This window comes from Pteropus medius, unplaced genomic scaffold (assembly GCF_902729225.1).
Source record: "Pteropus medius unplaced genomic scaffold, Ma_sr-lr_union100, whole genome shotgun sequence".
NCBI classification, from domain to species: domain Eukaryota; kingdom Metazoa; phylum Chordata; class Mammalia; order Chiroptera; family Pteropodidae; genus Pteropus; species Pteropus medius.
Genome location: NW_024351648.1, coordinates 4,514,186 through 4,537,578, shown reverse-complemented (window position 1 = coordinate 4,537,578; position 23,393 = coordinate 4,514,186). Strand labels below are relative to the sequence as shown.

The 23,393-nt window shown below is 42.7% G+C and overlaps 1 protein-coding gene across 22 annotated transcripts in view; it reads left to right on the top strand.

Annotated features, from left to right (window-relative positions):
* LINS1 (lines homolog 1) overlaps window positions 1-22,823 on the top strand; it is a 23,480-nt gene extending 657 nt beyond the window's left edge. For 3 of the 22 annotated variants that reach the window (XM_039844103.1, XM_039844099.1, XM_039844097.1), the window contains exons 2-10: window positions 52-91; window positions 4,976-5,205; window positions 6,104-6,343; window positions 10,099-10,597; window positions 10,706-10,795; window positions 11,631-11,772; window positions 12,210-12,800; window positions 13,990-14,161; window positions 15,923-22,191. In XM_039844103.1, the coding sequence (XP_039700037.1) occupies window positions 10,202-10,597; window positions 10,706-10,795; window positions 11,631-11,772; window positions 12,210-12,800; window positions 13,990-14,161; window positions 15,923-16,808 (2,277 nt within the window). In that variant the 5' untranslated portion in view covers window positions 52-91; window positions 4,976-5,205; window positions 6,104-6,343; window positions 10,099-10,201 and the 3' untranslated portion in view covers window positions 16,809-22,191. Of the gene's footprint in view, window positions 1-51; window positions 92-4,972; window positions 5,206-6,049; window positions 6,344-6,857; window positions 7,145-10,098; window positions 10,796-11,630; window positions 11,773-12,209; window positions 12,801-13,989; window positions 14,162-15,922; window positions 22,192-22,637 lie in introns of those variants that run through there. The other 19 variants (XM_039844102.1, XM_039844098.1, XM_039844096.1 and 16 more) reach the window with 15 other exon arrangements.
* Window positions 22,824-23,393: the final 570 nt, after the last annotated feature.

The following is a 23,393-nucleotide window of genomic DNA, read 5'->3' as shown; positions in this document are numbered from 1 at the left end:
GATTCAAAAGAGCAAAGCCTCGGATGCTAAAATAACCTTTGCTATTTATAGGAACTACAAGAAAGAAGGCCCGCGGAGTCGAGCCGAATGGGTAAGAGGGAGAATCATTGGTAGTGGGGCTGGGGTTGGGGAACAGGCTACAGATCTTCTAGGGCCATCGCCCGGAAGTTATAGTGTCTTATTTTCGCTGTGAAAAGATCACTGACTGACTGCTCAAAGGAGACGATTGTAGCTGGGAGCCGGGTCACTGCGAATATGGAAGGCTACTGTCCAGGCAAGACTAAGTCACCCAATGCAACAGACAGCTGGCTGCCACCAGTGTCCTCAAAGGAAGGCCTACCTAATTATATAAAAAAAGTAACTTCAGTGTATTAACGGCTTTTATGGAAGAAAATCATATTAAGGTGTTTTGTGGTAGATGGGGGCCACGGCAAACAGTTGCAATTCACCCCGATATATTCTTTTACGCCGTCTTTCGCTTATTCAAGAATGTTCATTTTGGTGCCTTCCGCATGAGCTATTGGTAGGCAAACAGCTCAGTCCTGCCCAAGGAAGCTTATGACCAAGTATGAACCAAACTAGAAAACAGCTGTGAACAGCGCTGAGAGATAAATACCGTGGTATAGGCCGAGAGAGCTTTCGGCAGGGTCCCCAAACCTGACTTGGATGTATGGAAGGCTTCCCGGAAGCTAGAGGTTCCCAAGTTGAAAGTTGAGAGTGGGAGGGAGGGCATCGAGTATAATTTAGTGCGGAAGAATGGGCCAAGCAAGGCTTGGGAATCCTTAAAGTACATAGCATTTCCGAAGAACTCAGAGAAAGCCTGGAAGGTTCGCAGAAGGAAGGGGGTGTAGGGTGGGCCAAGAAACAACCACTACGCGAGGTATCTGTGGCAGTTGTCCAGGGTAGATGTGTATACTGCAGTCGTGGCGGTGAGGATGGAGAGCAGTGAGAGGCAGGAGGGTCCAGAAAGATGGCTAGGTTTCCAACTTGGATGCCTAGGACATACAGATGCTAGATACTGAGATATGGGGAGTGTAGGAGAAAATGAGTTTAAGAGGCCATAGAATGAGTTGAGTTTGTGCTGACGGTGCCTTGTGGGACCGCCGCGTGGAGCTCTCTGATGGTGTTTAGATATTGGACTATGGAGTCCAGAAGTGACCTAGCCCCCTGACTGGATTCTGAAAATTATTAGCATGAAGATTACCAGAACATTGGAATATAATGCGTCATGGAGAAACATGATGCCTCCAGCTTTGTTCTTTCTCGAGAAGAACTAATAGCCTTCCTCTGGCTATTCACGGTCTCTTGTGGTTCCATAGAAATTTCAGGACTATTTGCCCTATTTCTGTGGAAAATGCCGTTGGGATTTTGATAGGGATTGCATTGAATCTGTAGATTGCTTTGGGTGGATTGGCCTCTAGAAAATAGTGACTCGTCCATTCTGCGAGCATGGAATATCTTTCCATTTATTTGTGTCTTTTTCATTTGTTTCATTAAAATCTGGGTCTACGTGGGTCTTTCAACTCCTTGGTTAAATTTATTCGTAGGTATTTTATTCTTTTTGTTACAATCATTAAGTAAATAAGATCATTTTTTAAATTTCTGTTTCTTATATTCAGTATTAGCATGATGGATTTTTTTATATTGATTTTATATCCTGAAACTACTGAATTGGTTTATTCTAACAGGTTTTTTTGGTGGAGTCTTTGGGGTTTTCTGTCTATAATACGTCACCTGCATATAATAACAGTTTTATTTCTTTTTGATTTGAATGCCTTTTATTTTTCTTGCCTAATTGCCCTGGCTAGGACTTCCAATACTCTGTTCAGTAAACATGGCGAGAGTGGACGCCTTCGTCTCGTTCCTGATCTTAGGTGAAAAGCTTTCAGGTTTTCACCATTGAGTATGATGTTAGCTGTGGTTTTGTCATATACGGCCTTTATTATGTTGAGGTATATGTTCCCTCTTTCTCCAATTTGTTGAGAGTTTTTATCATAAATGGATGTCGAATTTTGTCAGTTGCTTTTTCCGCCTCTGTGAAGATGATCACATGACTTTTATCCTTCCTTTTGTTAATGCGGCGTATCATAGTCACAGATTTGCGGATGTTGAACCATCCTTCCTTACGTTCCCGGACTAAATCCCACTTGATCATGGTGTATGATCCTTTCGATGTGCCGCTGAATTTGGTTTGCTGAAATTTTGTTGAGGATTTTTGCATCTATGTCCATCGTGATAACGGCTTGTAATTTTCTTTGCTTTTTAAAAAAATTTTTAAGTTTATTGGGGTAACATTGGTTAATACAATTATATAATTTTCAGGTATATATTATCATTTGACATCTGTATATTCTATTGTGTGTTTACCACCCACAGTCCGGTTTCCTTCAGCTACCATATATTTGATCTACTCTACCCTCCCCCTAAACTCTTTACCCCGTCTACCTCTTCCCCACCCCACTACTAACCACTAGCCTATAGTCCATGTCCGTGAGTCTCTGTTTGTCCTGCTCATTTGTTGATTTTAGATTTATATCCCACATATAAGTGATATCATGTGATTTTTAATTTTTTCTGTCTGGGTTATTTCACTTAGCATGATTATCTCGAGGTCCATCCATGTCATCGCAAATGGCAGTATTTCACCTCTTATGGCTGAGTCATATTCCATTGTATGTATGTACCACGGCTTCTTTAGCCAATCATCTGTCGTAGGACACTTCCGTTGCTTCCATGTCCTGGCCACTGTGAATAATGCTGCTGTGAACATTGGTGTGCAAATCGCTTTTTGGATATGGGTTTTCAAGTTTTGGGAGTAAATACCCAGTAGAGGAATTGCTGGATCACATGGTAGATCAACTGTTAGTTTTTTGTAATTATCTTTTCTTGTGGTATCTTTGTCTGCTTTTGGTAGCAGGGCAATGCTGACCTCGTAAAATGAGTTTGAAAGTGTTCCCCCCTCTTCTGGTTTTTGGAAGAGTTTGAGAGGGATTGGTATCATTTCTTCTTCAAATGTTTGGTGGATTTCACACGGAAGCCATCTGGTCCTGGGCTTTTGAATGTTGAGAGGTTTTTGATTCCTGATTCAGTCTCCTTAGTAGTAATCTGTCTTAGTAGTAATCAGATTTTCTGTTTCTTCATGATTCAGTCTTGGGAGATGATATGTTTCTGGGAATTTTTTTCTTTTTTTCTAGGTTGTCCAGTTTATTGACATAGAAAATCATATTTAAGTTTAAAGCAAAAGGAAAATTTGGAAGAGCTTTCTAGGCAGAGGGAAACAGCATTGAATCAAGGTCCAGAGTCAGGAAGGAACCTTTCCGAGTGACTAAATAAAGAAGTGCTGGCATCTTCTTACTTGAGTTACATAAATGTTTTCACTATAAAAGCCTTGTAGTTTCACAAATCTTTTAGTATTTGCTACTTTGCTGAGGTGGGGTAGATAACTTTATTTTTCAACTGAAAATCAAATCCATTTGTGGGCACAGTATTCAGAATTCAGGAGTTCAGTAAAATCTAGTTGGTACTGTTGTCGCATTTATAGACGTTACTTAAAATCTCTGCCCTGTCACTAGTGGTGGGTTTTTTGTTTGTTTGTTGTTTGTTTGCTTGGTGGACGGGGCGAGAGGAGGAGGCATAGTTGGTAAAGGGGAATGAGTGAAGAAAGATTTCATTCTGAAGCATCGCTGAAAATGGAGAACCATATTTTAGCAACTAAAGGTAGAAAGGTTTTAGTTTTTATATCGATACACTAGACATCTTCCATTAAAAAAAAAAATTCTTAGCATTAGCATGATAAACCCCATGAGCTCAGATTCCTTCTCAATAAAATCGAATAGATTGGTCAGTAGTTCAAAGTATAGTTCCCAGTCCGATTCTTGGGCCCTCCCGAGACCCACCGAATCCCAGTCTCGGGGGCTGGGCCCAGCTGTCGTGTTCCAACAAGCCTTCCATGGGATTCTGAAGCAAGAGTTTGAGAACCACCGGTCAAGATCATCTCTGAGATTTTCTCTGCTACTGAAATGCTCTGATTCTAACGGCCAGCTTTAGTCTGTCGTGTGTAAAACGGTTTGTCTCGAGGGGGATCATTTACTAGCATTATCTTGGGAAGATACGTGTGGGTATTTTCTGCCATCCCCCTGCGGTTCTGGGCTTCTGAGACCAAAACCACTTCATCGCCTGTCTGAAACCCTCACGCATTTATTCCGCAGTACGGCATTCGTCGACTCCTGTGTCTGGGCTAATTAAATGCCAGCTAGGATGACCCTAGTCAAGCCATCAAGTTGCTGAGACGAATGTGACCTCGTCTGCGGTTTCCCGTCGTCGGGACTGCTCCCTGCCGCCCCCCCCGCCCCCCGCCAGAGGCCCAGTGTCTGTTAGTTAGCAGGTGCTGATGTCAATAATGCTGGCATCGCAGCGTTATTTACAATAGCTAAGATATGGAAACGACTTGAGTGACCGTCAGAGGATGAATGGATAAAGGGAGAAAACAAATTCCACCAGGCTCATAGATACACAGAATGGATAGGTGTTTGTCAGAGATAGGTGCGGGGCGGAGGGAGAAGCAGGGAGGTAAAGGTACCGACTTCCAGTCACAGCATGAACAAGTCATAAGGGTGTGATGTACAGCGTGGTGGTTACGGTGAATACTGTGGCACCCATTCGAGAGTTTTTAAGAGACTAGATCTTCAAAGTTGTCATCACACCCACAAAAAATTTTGGAACTGCGTGGTGACGGATATTAAGTAGACTTGTCGCACTGATCGTATGGAGTACATATAAATACCTGCTCATCATGCTGTCCACCGGAAACTATTGTAATGTTACACGCCAGTTATATCACAATAAGAACAATTACAAGATTCTAGTAACTAGTTTTTTATGTTTGCGCCTGTCTTAACTCGCCACCTCCTTAACCGTGGGGCAGGACGGTCGCTTATTCTCGAATAAATCACGTTCATTCGTTTTTTTAAAGCAGCTTTACACCACAGATAGAAGTACGATGGAAGAAGCGCGCGGGGCGATTCTAGGCGTCAGCCCGCCACGCGTCATCATGGTGAACAAGTCCCGCTGGGGCCTGAGAAGTGCTGCCGATGTTCACTGCGGATTATTACAAGGACAGTCACGTTTAATTTAACCCTCCCCGCACCCCGTGACCTGGGAACTGTCCTGTGCCCCTTGAACACAAAGGAGACTGAGGCTTAGCAGGTAACTGGCCCCATGGTGACCCCGATGTGGCGGAGCCATTTAACTCTGGAACCCAGGCCCCAGGCTCTTACCTGCTCTGGGCCAGAAGGTAAACTGAAGGAACAGTCCCCGGATCTGAAAGAGCAACCTTCCCGTCTCCCTTCCTCCCCACATACACCCCGATTCACGCAGCGGTGTAGATGAGGCGGGCACAGGCTCTGAAATGACACTCTCTGGGTTCACATCCCGACTCCGCCGCTTAACGAGCTCTGTAACCGAATCTCTTGGTGCCTCAGTTTTCTTATCTGTAAAATGGGTGTGATAAGTAAGGATCCACCTCACGCAGTTGCCGTGAAGCCCGTGATGCAGGACGGGGCCAATCTCCCCGAGTGGCGCGGCACTCGGGCCCCATACCGAGGAGGTTCCTGGCCGAGCGCAAGAAAGAATTCAGGCGCACGCCAGAATTAGAGTCAAAAAGGAAAGTTTCTCAGAGAAGGGGTGACGCTCCATAGACAGAGCGTGGTCACCTCTCAGAGGCAGAAGGAGCCTGAGAGAGACTCAGAGGGACAGACAGTGACAGCGGGAGGGTCCCCTAGCGTTCGGGGAATTCAGTGTACATATTCTTTAGCTTCTGCGAGGTACAGTTTAAAGGCACCGTGTACCCATTTTCCTTTGGTGGCACGTGGAGTGAAGAGAGAGGCAGCAGCATGGAAAAGGAAGACACTGTGGCGGGAACGTCCTGCTGGCGGTTCCCGGCCTTTGATCCACAGGTTCCCCGTGGCTTTAGCCATAGGGAGGGAGTGCACGGTTTTATTTTGCGTGGGGCCGCCACTTACACACTGTTCTGCGTGTATCCCTTCCACAGGTCTGGGAGATGGGTCGTTAGCAACCCCAGCGGAAATCTTCCTTTGCTCTGCAGGTTTCCTCACGGTCCGGCTGAGGGCCGGTCAGCACGTTGCGGTCTCTGAATGCAGCAGCGCGATTTAACATCTAAGTTCCCTCGCCTTGTCCCTACATTACCATTGCTCACTCGGAATGGTGTCTGGTACATCATAGGCGCTCAATAAAATTCAGCAACGATTATTCCTAGAGAGTCAATTTTATGTGAAGAGGATGGGAAAATATATTGTTTTTATCTTAAGACATACGTGGTTCTTAGATATGCAATGCAAAATTCAAAGACTTTATAATATTTAATCAATAAAAGAGACTTCGGACATATCTCATGGTTGTCACGGTGCCCCCTTGGGCCTCCTGGCGTGGGAGTTCACTGTCCTTTGCCAAGAGGCATTTTCTGAAAAGAACCCAGAGAATCATTTCTCATTCCTTTGTCCTAATTAGGCCTCTGTGAATATTCGTGTCCTTCCCAGGCTGGACTGATGTCTTTCGTTTCTCCACTCTGGCTGGCTTCAAAACTTCTCAGCATTCTGAGCACCCTTCCCCCGACCCTTTGTTAGTGTCACTGAAAACCCTGGTGTCCGCTGACTCCATCCTCCTCCAGACCAGCCTGTGGTGATGCAGCCTGAGATGCCCCCCCACCCTTTGTAGCAGTTGCTTCAGGAAAAAAATGCATCGGGTTACTTCCTAGCTTCTCCCCCCTCCCTCCCCCAGAATGTGTCCTTTAATGCTGTAATAGGCTGGGTGGTTTTTTTTCTGTTTTTTTTGTTTTTAAGAATGTAAAGAAACAACTGCAATTCTCAAGGGGCTACTCATAGACATTTGTTTCAGTTCGGATTTCTTCGCCAGCATTAATATTGAAAAGATATTGTGACCAGCAGGTTCACACTTAGTCACCATAGAAGCGGCCTAGCACCTGTCGTGTTCATCCATTTGCTCCCTGCTTGGTGTTGTTACTGTTGGGGCGATCTAAAATCTGTTGTGGCCCCGGTGCCACTGAAGGGGTCCTCTGTTCTTTCCGCGGACCCAGTAAAGAATTCCAGATCAGCGAGATTTAGAAAAGGTAAGATTGATTAAAGTCCATTTCAAAAGAGAAACAGGCTTCGCCAAAGAGGGCTGTGGCTTCTGTATTCTATTAGAGCCGTGATCGAAGGATACGAGAAGGTGCTAGATGATTGACGTGCGAGATCATTTTGATTGATGTTTGGCTGTTATGAGCCTTTGCCTACTACACATGCGGTTACCCAGAATTCAGTCTGTTATCATTAGAATCATGAACTCCGGGTATAGGCATGATATTATAATGATGGTGTAACGAGGCTGTGGTTACAGAGGGGTTAGGATACTACTGACTGTGCAAGAGCTTGTGGCCCAACCAAACCAGCTACTATTTCATGGCTTTTCACTCCTTTGAGCCTCAGGATGTAGGGATAATTTAAAACCATAAAATGGGGGTTCTAGGGAGATCCCAAGGGAGGCCTTTGGGAGGGGTGTTCATTCCCCAGTCGCTCATGTCTACCTAACTACCTACCAGTATTTCTAATCCCTAATGGATGCTTTGTGTTTTTCCTCTATAAAGGGTCATTTCGAATCTGTATCTCAATTTAAAGTTTATAACTTTTCAGCCAAATTTCTCCTAGCCACTCTTATCAAAGAACCTAAGTCTGGCCATGGTAGAAAACAGACTTATGTTTTCCTGAAATGTTCGTTTGCTTGTTTCTTTATGTACTTATTGGCATTCATTTTAGTTTCGTGTGCTGAAATGGTTGAATCATTTGAAAAGGCCCTTTTTGTAGGTCAAAAATGAATGGTAGCAATTTCACTCACGTTTGTGGTAAAATTTAATGACTTAAGATGTATAGAAATAGAAGTATTTTTATTGCTGGAGCATTGAAATAAAAATAATTCCATTTGTGACTGAAAATTATAATAATCGAGTTCAGAATATGATATTAGTTGAAATCTAAAATAGTCTATTGTCGTAGACGTTGTGACATATAAAAATGTCAGTAGTTTGGGAAGAAATGTTCTCGTTAAAGTAAGGTAGGTACAATGGAGTCAGATTTTGAAGTGGAACATGGAAACCGATTTCCGACGTGCGACAGGCAAGATACACGGACAGTTAAGGAGATGATTTTATCCAGGGTGTTGCAAAAGGAAAACGTTCATCAATGGGAAACCTCTCGAAGAAGAAGGAGAACACGTGGGATTTTATGCAACAAGGGAGTCAGTGAGAAGGGGTGGACATGGTCCTATCTGGGGGTGTGGTCCTTCCTGGTCCGCCCTTCCTTGCAAAACAGAAGGCTGCGGTCGGTTTTCCTTAACCATTTCTGCTTCCTGGGAGCGCAGGACTTAGGTAAAGTTTCACATTGTCACATGGACCCAGATTGTATTTCCAAAAATAAGATTCAGAGAAAACGTGCCAAAAGTTTTATTTATAACTTTAAATTAAAATCTGTAGGCTGCTTAATATTTATTTCTACACCAGGGGACTTACACAGGGCAGCTTGTCTTGTTAGGGGGGAGGGGCGGTGATCAGAAACTGAAATTTCTTCGAAGCCGAGCGAGTGTAGAGGGAGGTTGGAAGACCAAGGGCAGGTCCGTGACCTCTTCATAGAGGTGACACCCAACATAAGTGACAGCCCTCCGAGGTCTTTCGCAGGGAGGAAGGAGGGTAAAGATAGGCAGGGCGTTTATAAAGAAGTCGGGAAAGTCTGTGGATTTTGTTAAAGGATAAATTTTAAGATGACAAAATCACGACTCCTACGAAATCACATCCACGATTTTATTGAACTCATTAGTTAATGAGAGAACCACGTAGATGTCACAGTCATTTTAAAGGAGAAGGAAAAGAACCACGCATTTACGTGGCGTAAAGGACTGTCGAAATGAGTTTATGAATGGAGGCAAAGCTGGGTTTTCCCACCGCAGGGAGGGCGTGTCCCTCCACCGGACAATCACTCACTTGCGTATTGTCTGTAGACAAGAGTTACTTGCGTTGCTATCATTCATCATTTACAGAGGTGCAAAGCAGCTGACCAGCAAAGACAAGACCTAACTCAGTGGGATCAGGTAATTCCCAGGGCTCCAGCATTCCATCGTAGGGGTATTCAGTGATCTCTTTGCTTGTGCCCAAGTCTTAAACGTGTAGTTCTCTATAGTAACTACACGCTCCCTCTATTCCTCTGTCAGTTGATTGCCATATTCTCTGCTTTTAAAAGCCATCTCTGACCCTGAATGTCCTTACCCTTCACTCATCCTGGTCTCATCACGTCAGAGGATTCTGGGACAACCGGATGTCTACATTCCCATCCAGCTACGAGTATAGTTCTGGATTGCTTTTGCTGGCTATCTTGTCTTTTTCTTGGGATGGCATTTTTAAATTTTTTATTTAATGTTTTAAGCGATGACCATGCCCTTTCTATTATCATATGATTTTTTCTTAATACGCGTTATATTTTTCATTCATAAATAGGTTTCTTTATCATATAGTCGTAAGTCGGCAATTCATTAGCGATAACCATAATACTGTCAGACCACCAAGCAATGTAACTTCAGGTTTTCAGGTATAAGTTGAAGGTGAAGGTTAACCAGTTTGAGGTAGCTCAGTGGTTCTCAGCCTGGACGATTTTGTCCCCCAAAGGGGGCGCTACTGGCATCTAGTGGGTTGAGACCTGGATGCTGCTAAACATCCTACGATGCAAAAGACAGCTCCCCAAACAAAATTATCCAGTCCCGATGTTAATAGCGCTCGAAAAACCCTTGATAGCCCGTTGAAAAATGTTAGAGGAAAACCGAAATTTCGACTGTGATAAAATTTAAAATGATTTTGTGGTCTTCAATCTGTTTGGAAAACACACTTCGTTTTTATGGTCTTAGTGTTCCTATTACCAATATTTCATTCTAGAAATTAAGCAAGCAGTATTACTTTGAACTTTAGAGACTAAATGACCAAGTGTTCCTGATAATATGATGTATATAACACTTACAACGTTTAAATCATTTTTCTTATTTTAGGTTTCACTGAAGAAACGTCTTAGGGATTCATCGCATTTCTAAGATTACTATTTCCCATTTGGAACTGTCAGACCTTCTTAGAAGATATATTTTGGCGATCAAAATGAAAGACTTCTGCGAAGTTTTAGAACAGTTATACAAGAAGGTACTTCTTGGAGCCACACTGGAAAATGACAGTCAGGAATACGTCTTTTATCTCAACCCAGTATTTTTGGATCGAGACGACTCTACAGCCACCTCCTCAGAATGTTCACACACTCTTGGTTTCCGGGACAGGTGTCAGCCATCCTCTGTTAATTGGGCCACCACCTCTGTATCTCCTGTGTGTTTGAAGAGATGCGCTCAGACGAGCAGTGCCCGAGAAATACTACTCCTTCAGTTAACGGTGACCAAAGTGATGCTAACCAGGATACTGTCTGAGACCGAGTTCCATGCAGAGGAGAAATACAGAGAGATCATTCAAATTCTCTTAAAATCATCTGACTTGGATTCTAAATTAGTAAGCCATTTCTTTGCGGGTTATATCTTTTTTTAAGATCTAGATTTTTAAAATGAAAGTTTTAAAAACACTTAGCAACAGTGGGTAAATCTATTTGTTTTCCTATAGACCGGTATGTTCCAGAACTCGGATAAATTGTTATCTCACATGGCTGCAAAATGCCTTGCCCTACTTCTGTATTTCCAATTGAAAGAAAAGGTAAGAAATGTAATCGAACTAGTTATTATTTCTTTTATAGTTTCTTTAAAATTCCTCTTCGGCATTCAGTTTTACCTTTCAGATATCTGTATCAATAAAATGTTCGTTCGCATAATAACACGTAAATCCACAGAAGTATAAGAATGCAATAATAGGATGATGACTCATGTCAAGGATTAGAGTCTTAAATATGTTGTAACTCATAACTCAGACTCTTAATCCAAAAGACGGGTTTTAAGTCGGAGAGTCCATATCTCTCTTCGGATTCTCAGAAGAGTAGGTAGGGTCTTTATTCTCCTCCAGGGAAAGGTTTAGGAATCCCTGCTTGAGACAGAGACCATTTTCACAAGTTTAATGTAAATAAATTCTAAGATTGGTCCTCACACATAATGAAAAATATATGAATAAATTGAGCATCAGATTTTTGTCCTATCTGAATGTTATAAACATTCTACTGACTTTATAATCGCTTGTTCCTTTCTGAAAAGAACTTTTTTCCCCCCAAATACAGAAGGGTAGAATTTGCAGAAGAAAATTTGGAACATTAGAAAAAGTATGAAGAACAAAATAAAAATTATACATCCTTCCACCACGTAAAGATAAATAACCACCGCTAATATTTTCCTGTTCCCTTTTGATCTTTGATTTCCATGGCATGTTGAATTTCCTGACAAAAAGAATATTCGGATATTTGTGTCCTCATTTTAACAAATATTATACTTTTTTAAAAAACAGTGTTGTATAGAATTACATTGTGTATAATAGGTGATTTGTAACTGTTAAGAAAAATTGTATTATAACTTACTACTTTAAAAATTTTTTTTCTCACTCACAGATAACATTAAGTAATTCTTGGGTTGCTTTTTGCCATAAAAACCTTTCTGAATACTCTGAAAGTGATAAAATAGTGTACTGCCTCTGGACTCTTGCTGTTGTAATAAAAGAAATCTTTAAAGATACACGTTCGCAAAAAACAGGTATGAATTACGTTCTCCCATCAGCAATTAGCATTCTCTTGCTCTCAAGGAGCATTATATTTATAACAAAGAGTAAAACTTACTTTACACCGTCTTTGTTGAAGTATGAAAAACCAGACTCTCACTCCATATTTTTTGATAGAAGATACCTTTTTAAAAGAAAAAGATTAAAAGCTTTCCATTGTTATTAAAAATTAAAACGAAAGCTTTTCGTTATTATAGATCCCTGGCGTAGTCTGATAGTGCTGTTACTTGTAAAATGGATATTAGCGTGGTTATCACTGGTTAGTCTCTTCGTGTGTTCACGTTAGCAGGAAGCAGTGCAAATCCATTTTTCCATCTCGTAAAATGACATTTCTAAAAATTGGATGGTAAAAGTGTGTTTTCAGAGGACTGTTTTTTCCTATTGTTTATGATCACTATTTTTATAATTGCAGAAATCCTAAAGCAGTTCCTGACGCCTTTCGACAGTATTTTTGAAGTCTTTTACGATTCCTTATTTTCTCGGCGTTTTGAAAACTGCCGAGATACTACTAAAATAGTAAACACCTTGATATGTTTCCTGGAGTTGCTCGAACTTCTTATAGCTTCTAGAATCCACCTGGCATCACAGTTCACCTGCCAGAGGATTGTATTTTTGAAACCTTCTTGCGTGCTAGATGTGATTACCTGGCCTGTACAGACTTTCGTCAAAAGGAAGTTCATCATATTCATCAAAAAGTGCCTTCTCTGTAAAGTGGGTGAAGACCTCTGTCGGGGATCTGGCCCTGCGTTCACGCCGCCAGATTGTCATTTAAATGTGGACATGTTGGCCTTAGCTGACGCCGTCTTGCAGGCTGTGGACTTGGGCTTGTTGAGGACACTGTCTGTCCGCGGGAAACCGTCTCGCTTTGGAGGTGGCGAAGTTCCACCTGGATTGGAGCCTGTCCCTGTTCCCGATCACGTGATCCTTAGAGCTGCGAGTTTACTTGTCATCAAATCCTTAGAAATCAAGTTTCAAAACTGTGCGTCAGCAAACGAAATGAAAGGTAATTAATTCTCCTAACTCCTTTTACGTGCAAAGTAAAGGTTTACTGAAGTGAAATTATTTATAATTATCAAGTCTCCACTAATTTCAGTTACGTGTAATCCTAGTTATAATTTATCAGATTGCCATGAAAAAAAAAAATAGAAAGAATTACCTTAAGAAACATGGCAGTTTTTTGTGAGCTAAACCGAATTTGCAGAAGCATAATCAATGTCTAAGGTTAAAACTGATAGTTGCTATTGGGTCCCCTCAAAGTAAGTGTTATAGTAAGTTAATTCATATCCAGAAATTAGTAGTATTTTATTCATCTTTTTCTTCATAAAGTTGGTACACCTACTAATGTGGATGATTGGTAATTAGGACTCGAATTGAACTAATATGGGAGAGGTTTTATTGACGAAGAAATTGTTGCATATAATTTGCAGGATGTTAACTCAGAGTCCTGAGACAGCTATTTGAAAGTATGATGTTCAAGTTACGTGTTGGGGAAGACATGTCCTCCCCTTCATCAGAAAGACGGAGCGTAAACGTCTCTAAACAAGCACCTTGCTGTTATAGCGAAAGGTTCGAATTATAGGCAGTGACTTCCCTGAACTGCTTTGGGTATCAAATAGCTGGCAATAACTATGTATTAGAATCCTGTGCAGTTGTCATGTGTAACACTAGGTGGCATGTGTCATATAATTCAGAGTTCTAAATTGCAGTTAAAACTTCCCAAAACCTTTTTGATTTTTCTGCTTAATAGTAATACTTCTTTTTAATGCTTTAAACAAAACCTTTTTCTTCCGTTATTTTGGAAGCAAAATTATTTTTGTTTGGTTGCATTTTGCCTGTATTAGCAGACAGCTGCGGCATTCAGCAAAGCGATTTCTGTCGTCTGCTGCTCGTTCATTTATATGCGTTTAGCAAGAATTCATGTAACTTTGATTTCTCCGAGATAATTAGTTATTTGGCAGTTAAAGCAAATAGATGATCTGTAGGTTTTAAGTGTATTCTATTGCGAGTCACTTTTTTTCCTCTTAAGCTCAGTTTCCTAATTTGCAAAGCAGAAATAATCCCTAACTTACAGACATTTTGAAAGTGTGGGTTATGATCTTGCCTTCTGAAGTTCTTTAGATAGTCATCCACAGACTGGATATGAATGCGTCCATAACCTGTTGCCTGCTCTTTGAAATTTGCATTTTTCGAAGTCGATTTACAGAAGTTCATGTCCGAGTTACTGACCTTCTTAGAGCCCCACCTCCAGCCCTCCCCACTGTCACACGATCCGTGCGAGTGGTTGTGTAGGGTCTTCATAGAGCAAGACGACGACATGGTCGAGGCTGCCAAAGCGACAGTGGGCATCTACCTGAGACTGACCAGGTTAGTACATGGCAAAGCGAGTGTACCAACCACGTGCCAGGAAAGTAGAACACATTTTTAATGCTGTGCTAGACCTGTTATTTACTTTCCATCATTAGGAGGGGAGAAAATCCCTACTGATCTCGTGGCTTCCTGATAAGTTCCGGTTCCTTTCTTTAACTGCGCCCTATGTAAAAATGAGATTACGTTCGAGTTTTCATTCGAAAATGCGGCTGGCTAGGCAGACCCAGGGCACAGGGGTATGAGTTCTGGTTTAGTCTCCGTCTCTGTTCCATCTGTGCGATCAGGAGCAGGTTAACACTCTTGTCTAAATCATAATCTAGTAGAATTTTAAGAACTCTGCCCAACTTTCCCGTATCGAACTTCAACAAGGTAATTTTTACCTTTGTAAAGGTGAGTACAACCTCGTAAGTCATCAGAGGAGCCGTGCTCAATTTTCATGCGGTCGAACCGGGGCTGCTACCATTCTGAAGCAAATCTGAAATCGATCACGAAGTTATGTTGCCGATTTTATACCGATTGCATTTCTGCTTTATTAAGACAGTTGTACTCGGGGTAATATCTTCCTGTGGCAAATATCTGTACTTGGTTACGAAGCTGATATCTGATGACCTTGTACACTATTTCTGCTTCCGCCTTATTAAAAGCCTAAAGTAGTTGCTATATTTCCATTTCTTGGCTTCAGAGAAAGGGGCTTCTTCGTAACGATTGTCAGTATAGTGTCCTGCTGCCACTTCTCGTGCGATGGCACTTCTGGCAGTGGCCGCTTGCAGACTCTAAGTGTTTGGGGCCAATTTTCAAAAAGTTCTAATCAAGAACACAGAATTCCTGCGTGTGATTCGAATTAGGCTCAGAAACGGTCGAATACAAACTCGGTCCGAATGCACGTGCCTATTGGAACAATCTTAGTTGTACTCAAAGCTGACTCCTTGCGAAATAGGAAGCCTCTGAAATAAATTCACTTTACATGTGGATTTCTAACTGGATTGACTTCAGTTCACTGTGTCCAGAGAGGCACGTGCTCGTGTCATAGGTATTTTCTTCAACGTAATCGTATTAGACAAGATCGTCTGGCTGTAAATGGTAGAAAACGGACACACACTAGTCGAAGCAGAAAAAAGAGTTTATTGGCCCTTAATTGGAAATTCTAAGGGATCAAGTTGGCATCAAGCATAACTGTACATTCAAGGATTTAAGTCATGTCATTGATTACTTTTCTTTCTGTCGAAAGCTCTGAATTCATTCTCGGGCACGGTTCCCGGCAGTGTCAGACTACAGCATCCTTATGGCGATGATCTTTAATCATTCCAGCAGAAGTCCTAGGGGAGATCCGATTGGGTCGCACATTCACGGCGGAACCAATCACCGTGTCCGGGAACGTGGAGACTCTGATTGGTCAGTCTGGGTCACGTGCCCAGACTGGAAAGGAAGGATGTTAGGGTCCATCCCCACCTCACTGCAGTATTTACCTGTAAGAATGTGGCACTTTGATGTCAAGAGACGGAAGGCAGAGTACTCTGTTGGGCAGATGAAAACTGGAACTACCCAAGTCAGTTTTTGTTTATTTTATTTTATTAGGTCTGATTTATAGAGAATTTGTGGAAGGAGAGATTAGTTTGAAGTTTTTTTTTTTATGTATATATAATGCATATATTAGAAAGTAATCCAGTAGGTGAATTTACTATATGTGTATGTTATATCTGCCAAAACTCCTTTTTGTAAAAGTAATTCATCCGGGGTCTCCATTATCTCTATTTTCAGAGAACGTGAAGCTATTGAAAGCTTGACCCAAGGAAAAGAAAAATGGGACCATCACACACATGAAAATGGCTACAATCCACACTGTATTTTCTTATACTTTTTAAAAAATGTAGGGTTCGATGCTACCGTTCTTCTTGACTTTCTGATTTCCTCAGAAACCTGTTTTCTTGAATATTTTGTTAGATATTTAAAATTACTGCAGAAAGACTGGGATAAATTTTTCACCATTTGCAAGTCCTTCGATGTCACTGAATCTAACGATAGCATAAATATCTGTGGTTGTGTCTCCTCACTTGTCCAAGACAGAAGCAGCAGCCGAACAGAACCTAGTCCTTGGGCTGGTCGTGGCAGTCACAGGAATGCTTGTGCTTCGGCCTCGTGGCCTTCTGATGCTTCTTCTGAACCACCAAACCAGGTCGTGATGTCCAAGGAGACCCAAGCCACGCTCCAGGCTGACGGTCAGTCTCTTCCTCAAGCTTCTCAAAGTCTGGTAGATTATGACAGCTCTGATGATTCTGAAGTAGAATCCAAAGACCTATGTTCAGCAAATAGTAAACAGACATCTTTATACCAAGAAGCAATGAAGAAAATTCAGGACACCGTTGGAATAAGTAAGAATAAAAAAGAACTTAGCCCAGAGCTTCAATCAAGACCTCTGGTCCCAAAAGAATCTAATAATCCCTTCTCTGTCGATTGTGATATAGTCCCAAATAACACTGACTCCAAAGTGGGAACAGCTTACAGAACAGTAAAATGCTTCGAAGAGCTACAAGGTGCCATTCACCGTTTGCAGAAGAAAAATCTTTTTCCATATAATCCAACAGCACTAATGAAGTTGTTAAAACAGACTGAGGCGATGTATAAGAAAACTGTGAATCCTCTGTAAAACAGTGGCAATTTATTTCCAGGGACTGTTTTTCCCCAATATAGATTGTGCCTTATGAGATAAATAGTAAAACAAACAGACGAAAACCTTAAAAGAGTTTTCCAAATTGTCTTTCTCTTTGCCTATCGGAGGCAGCTCAGTGACTGAAAGAGATAGCAAATGAGCAACCACTTGATAGAGTTTCACACAATTTACCGTAGTTCAAACGTGCAGAAATTTGGGATGGTTACTGTATCGATTTGCTAACGCTGCTATAACAAATTACCACAAACTGGTGGCTGGAAACAACAGAAATTGTCTCCCAGTTCTGGAGGCTAGAAGTCCAACATCAAAACGCCATGCTTTATCTCCAGACTGCAGGAGAGAGTCCTCCATCACCTCTTCCTAGCTCCTGGCGATCGCTGGCGACCTTCGGCGTGCCTTGATCTGCAGCTGCCTCACGCCAGTCGCTTTCCTCCGTGGTCGCGTGAGGTCTGCTTTCCCTGTGTGTGTATCTGTATCTAGTTTCCCTCTTAAAAAGACGCCAGTCGTTGGACTCGGGCCCACTGTCATACAGCATGAGCTCATCTTAACTTGATTCTATGCACAAGGACCTTATTTCCAAATGATGTCACATTCACGGGTTCTGGGTGGACATGAATTTTGGGGGACACTAATACGGTACAATTATTATTTCCTCCTGAGTTATTTACATGTATTGTGACGTATAAAAGAATAGGAATCTTAGTAGATTTTTTAAAGAGGTAATTAGCTATGTATATATGTATACGGTCTGTGAATGGGCTAATCTTTAAAAAAAAAAATTTTAATCACTGTAATTTTCCTATTTAAAAATCTGAAGTGTTGTCCTTAAAAATTTGTTGTAAATGATCCTTTCAAAGAGAAATATGAAGAAGACAACCTACCAGATATTAAAGACTGCGGTAATCAAAACAGGTTGGTACTCATTCAGGTAGACATGAAAGATCAGTGGAACTAAACAGAGGCTTGCTAATTTAAAATAACGATGAGATGCTAATAATGTCAACCAAAGGGAAACGCAGAAGTCAGAAACTTTGCTGACAATTAGTATTTATTGGGTTAGTTTATACATCAATTAAAAAGTATGTCGAAGAATATCTATTCAAGGGTGGTCAGCGCCACTTTGCAGAAACAAAAGACTAGAAATATCCGGTTAAATATAACGTGAACTCAGTAGAATACTGTGGACACGTGGAAAGGAGGAGCTGTATCCATGTTTACAGAAATCAGACATCTGCAGTGAAAAACAAACATAACTGGGCTTCCACCTGTTTAAGAAAAGGAGGGAGCGCAAGTGTAACAGATTTATATGTTTTTGTGTGTTCGTAAAATCTTTTTACAAGACTATACGAGAAAGTCCTAATCGTGGTTGCCTTGGGAAATAGATCTGAAATAAATTTGACCTCGTAAGGCTTTTTAACTCTTACTTCTTTTTAACTGGGTACATAACTCTTTTTTTATAGTGAAAATAACTTTTTTTTCTTTTTTTTTGAGAAGAACACATCCATGATTCTAGATTGTTCCTGGGGGCACGCAGATGTTGAGCGCATTAAAAGTCATGCTGCGACAGATGTGTGTCTGATCCTCGTTTCTCTCTAAGGTTAATAAGGAACCATCGACCCCTTGTTATGACTAAAAGGAGGAAAAGGCGGTCTCGCGTGGATGCCGAGCTTTGGTATTTCAGAGTCTCCATAGGTAACCTACCCTCAGGTGTAAGTCAGTTCATCACATTCATAAAGCGCCACTGTAGGTAAAGGTGAGCGACGCCGGCTGTGTTGTAACTACCCGCGGCCATTCAGAGTATCTGAGAGGTGTTCTGAGTTCGTCCATAAAGGAACACAAAACTAGGGATCTTTGCCCAGTCTATAACTCCACCCCTTCTCCAAGTTCAAACACGTGCGCATCCGTGTAAGCACAAAGTGTAATGAGTCTGATTTATTGCTTTAAACTGTCGCAGAGCAGGGTAACACGTGTGAGTGTACATTCTCACAGCTTGGTGAATTTTCACAGACGACATACCCATGGACCCAGTACGCAGACCAAGAATCAGCCTCCCTGGCATCCCAGAAGTCCCCGTGAGTCCCCTTCCAGACCACTACCCACCTGTAAAGGTAACTCTATCCTGTATTGAGACAACGTAGATAGATTTTGCCTGTTTCTTTACCTTTTATATAAATGGAATCAGAATATGCTTGCTTATGTCTTGTGGCTTCAACATTATTTGGGAGTGTGTTCTAATTTATTTTTAAAATAATTGTCGGGTAGCTGCATTTCAGCTATTAAACTCCTCAACATTGTCTCTGGGACTCCCAGCGTGCTAGGATGGTGAAACCGACAAACGGGTTGGGACAAACTAGACGCAAACAGGTTATGCAGGACCTTGTGCAATGGGCCCCAACCTGCTTCTCCCGCCTGTGGTTGTCCCCACCCACTGTCTCAACAGCACCTCCTTAGTCACCTTCCATACTCATTCATCAAGGCCCGTCTTCAGCATGGGAGCTGGGAGGCCTCCCCCATCTGTTCTGGACCGTGAAGTCCCAGTGTCTTTGGGTTCTCATCATGGCGCCCTTTCCTGGAGCATGAGTCTCCGTTTGCCAAGCTGTTCTCACGTCGCCCTGCTGAATAGCATCGTGCCTGTGCTGTTACACGCACATCACAAGTACCAAATGAATGAGACCAGATCCCTCGCCACAGATCTCACGGTCTACTGGGGCAGACGTGCCGTACGTCGCGCTTCCTACGTGCCAGGTGCTGTTCCGGGCACCCTGGTAATCCTCACGTTGGCCATTGAGGGCAGGGAGCTGTTAACAACCCCTGTTCTACAGGTGACAGATTAAGTAACTTCCCCATCACCACCCCGCTGGTAGGAGCAGAGAATTGGATCCAGGCGGTGTGGTTCCCACCTCTCCAGAATTGATGGCCTGTCTTCAAGACCGCGTGATAACGTGTGCACCGTCCAAACAAACGGTCGCGGGTTCGGATGTGTGTGGCGCGTGGTACGATGAGAAGTCCCGCTAGAAATGTATGTTGGGGTCAGACCACCCAAGACCTTGGGTGTCGTGCTGAGGAGTTTGAACCATGCCGTAGGTGGCGGGGAGCCAGTGAGGTTTTTGAGCAAATGGCTGTTTTTGTGTTTGAAGGAGGGGACTGCACTGGCACCATAGTGGCGAGGCAGACAAGTAGAGAGGGTGGGGAGAGTCTCACGGAAGTCCCCCGGGGCAGTGGGGCGGAAGAGGGCGCGCAGGGCCTTCTGGCTGAATGCATCAGGTGTTCTCTCCCCAGAGACGCACCGAGGCAGAGTAAAGGGGCCCAAATCAGGAGCAGTGAGAGACACACGAGGACTGAGCCGCCCGAGAAAGCCGCATCCTCACCAGGCCTTCGGGAGGTTCCAGGCAGGGCCGAGGGCAGGCATAACGCGCCAGAGATGGCGTCAGTTGGACACTTAACACGCTGAAAGTCGAGAACCGCCACTGTCTCTAGACCTTTCCCCCAGGGCACCGGAAGAGACTTCTCTGGGGACTCTGACCAACCTAAGAGGAAACTGCGATTTCCCCATAGAATTACTCAGCCACATGCCCATCCTGTGCAGCCCGGAGCGGCACGCCTCACCCGCACGCATAGAGTTCATTGGCATTTCTATGCCCGACTGCATGTGAGCAAGCAGCTAGGGATCATCAGGCATCTGGAGAAATCTCTGACACACAGGCCAAAACAAATGAGACAGGCGAAGCAAGGAGGAAGTTAGTCTGTGGTACGCTGAGATCATCGGTTATAAAGGGTACGTTAAAAAAATATTCAGTGGGGAAGAGGAACCTCATAAATATGATAGCAGAAATTAAAAAGTCGATAGAAATGTAGTAAAATTAAGTCGAGGAATTCGAGGCAGTATAGCAGTAGGACAAAGAAATCGGAAAATAGAAACGATATGAACACGTGGGGGATCAGAATAACAAGTTCCACAGAGAGAGAAAAGAGGAAACAGGACAAAGTACTCAAGAAAGTCGAGGAAATTTCCAGAACCGAAAGACTCTTCGGAGTCTTTAAACAATACTCACACTGAGGGAAAAATTAAACAAATTTTTTGAAGTAGGAAGAGGATCAACCCGAGTTGTTTTTCATTTGCATGGCTACTGCTTTTTAAGGAAATAGAGAAGTAAAAAAATCTCGTGAGGAATAGAGTTCAGTTTGCACCTGAAAACTGTCGTCGGTTTTCATCATTTAGGCACTGTCATCAGCCCACGTTGCCGTCCAGCAGGTACGTAGAAATCCCGCGTTGAAAATAAGGACAGCATCAGAGAAAAACATAGGGTCATTTGCATGTAGACAATTGGCACTAAGACAATCCCCGGAGAAGGTAGGATCGCCTTGACCTTGAGAGGAAAAAGGTTCCAGATAAAAAGGTTCTGGGAGAGCAAGAAATTCTGGGAGGAAGCAGAGAGGTCAGGGAGGGTTTTGAGAAGGAAAATGTCTCGGAGTTTAGTGTCTCCAAAAAGAAGCCACTGAATATTTTGACCTATTTGGGAGCCGTGGGTGACATCTGAGAGAGCGATTTGAGTTAGACGCAAGTGCTCACGGGAGAGGAAGGGTTAGGGACCACAGGACACGGTTTCCAACTCATTTTCATTCTCTATTATCTGAATACTGGGATGTTACGTAGCACACTCTGTAAATGAAGTGCCGAAAACTAAACCCAACCGTCATCACCGTCACCAAGGCAGCGTGTAGGTCGCCAAGCACTTCAGTCTCTGGCCTGTCCTGCTGCCGCCCCTCCCGCCTCTTCTCGAAGCATGTGGGCCACCTTCGAAGGACACACCCCACCTGGCTGCATTCAGCGAACCCGAACTGCCCAGGTGTTTGGAAACTTGACCTAAATACTGAACTTTAATTGGTCTTGTCACTTGGGACATCGTGTGTAGAGTCATCTGGCTTTATTAAAATGCCCTTTTGAAAACTGTGGTCGATAAAATACCTTTTCTGACTGTTATCATAGGTCAGACTAGCAAACCAATTCCAAGGTTTCTGACAATTCTAAGGAAGGCGGAGCTGAACAAAGCCCATGGAAGCTTTAATCAAAGTTAACATCGTGGATCCTCATTACAAAGCTCACTGGTACATTTTTTAAGATATAGGAAAAATGGCGATCTACTAAATTTGCCGTTGACATCAAGCTTTACCGAGTTGTTTAACTAAACTGAAGTATAGTTACTATGTTGGATAAAATACCTGTTTGTGTATACCCCGGGTTGCTTGCATTTTTCCTTTTGGGGATTTTTGCTTTGTTGTCAGAGAAATTACAGTTCTCTGCTATTTAGAACTGGGAAATAAAATATGATCAGGGTATGACTTCCCGTTCAGTGAGAAAGGTTCCAGTGTTTTTAGTCTGCTTTGAGACGACAGTCCACCTCATCGTTGACAGCTGCGGAGTTTAAAACATGGGTTCACCTTAAAGATATTTTCCAGGAGTGGCGTTTGGGATTGTCGGTGGCGTCATGACAGCGTGTGTGTTTTTTAGGCCTCCCGTCAGACACACTTCTCCCTTGAGACCCACATGTGAACACACCAGCAACACCTTTATGATTGTTATGACTTTGTTTCTTGAATTATTCAATAAATTATAATAAGTAAGGGTAGGCTTCCTTGCACCTAAATTTAGAGATTTTCTCTCTCTAAATTTCTGGGTATTTTCATTTCTGTAAAACATAAAAGGGTAGTATAGCCTGCTAGTTAAAATAGATTTGGACTTTTGACTGTCGGTTCTCATATAAATTTTTTTTCTGATTTTGCTGCTTTTTTTTTTTTCCCCCGTAGAAAGATTTTTCCATTCTAGATTGTTGACAAGTAAATCGTTTTTGGTGTCACACAGCATTCTTGGCTTGAATATGCCATGTGCCCTCTGAATTGTGTCACTTTTGATATGCATGTCGAGCGACTGGATGATCACATGGAAGGGAAGGCCAGTGACGAACTGGTAAATAAAATTAATTGCCGACCGTTTTTCCATGACGCGGGTGAGTTTTATTACAAACGAAGTGTGGAATCAGTAACATTTAGGGTAACATTTAGAGTAACATTTAGTAACCACAAACAACCCAGCTCTCTGAAAGGTCTGTCTGGGCCAAAAAGTATGTCAGCGCATGAGCAGATCCGGAAGCGGGCCTTATCCATGGCCGCACTTTGGCACGAAGAGAGAAGCCACTGGAATTTTATCAGAAGCTTCTCTCTTAACAGCATCGTAAAGAGTAAACAGCAGAGTTTATTTAATTCTTTAACAGTCTCTTGTGGTGGGTGGACAAGGCCTATCTTCAGGAAGATGTGTCATTCCGGTCGCTACAGGTCAGTGGTGACATACCCACCATGGGAGGCCGGGCTCAAATGCAGCCGCATGCCATTTGCAATAGCGATATGTACAGCACATGACATTGACATTCTTGTGCCATCTGTACCGTCCACCCTGCCCGTGCTACTTGGGTCCCAAACTACCTGGTGAAGAAAACCACGGTGATATCTAAAAAAAAAGATACCGGGACCATACCTGACCGCGCTTTGAGGTTCCCCAACTGTATT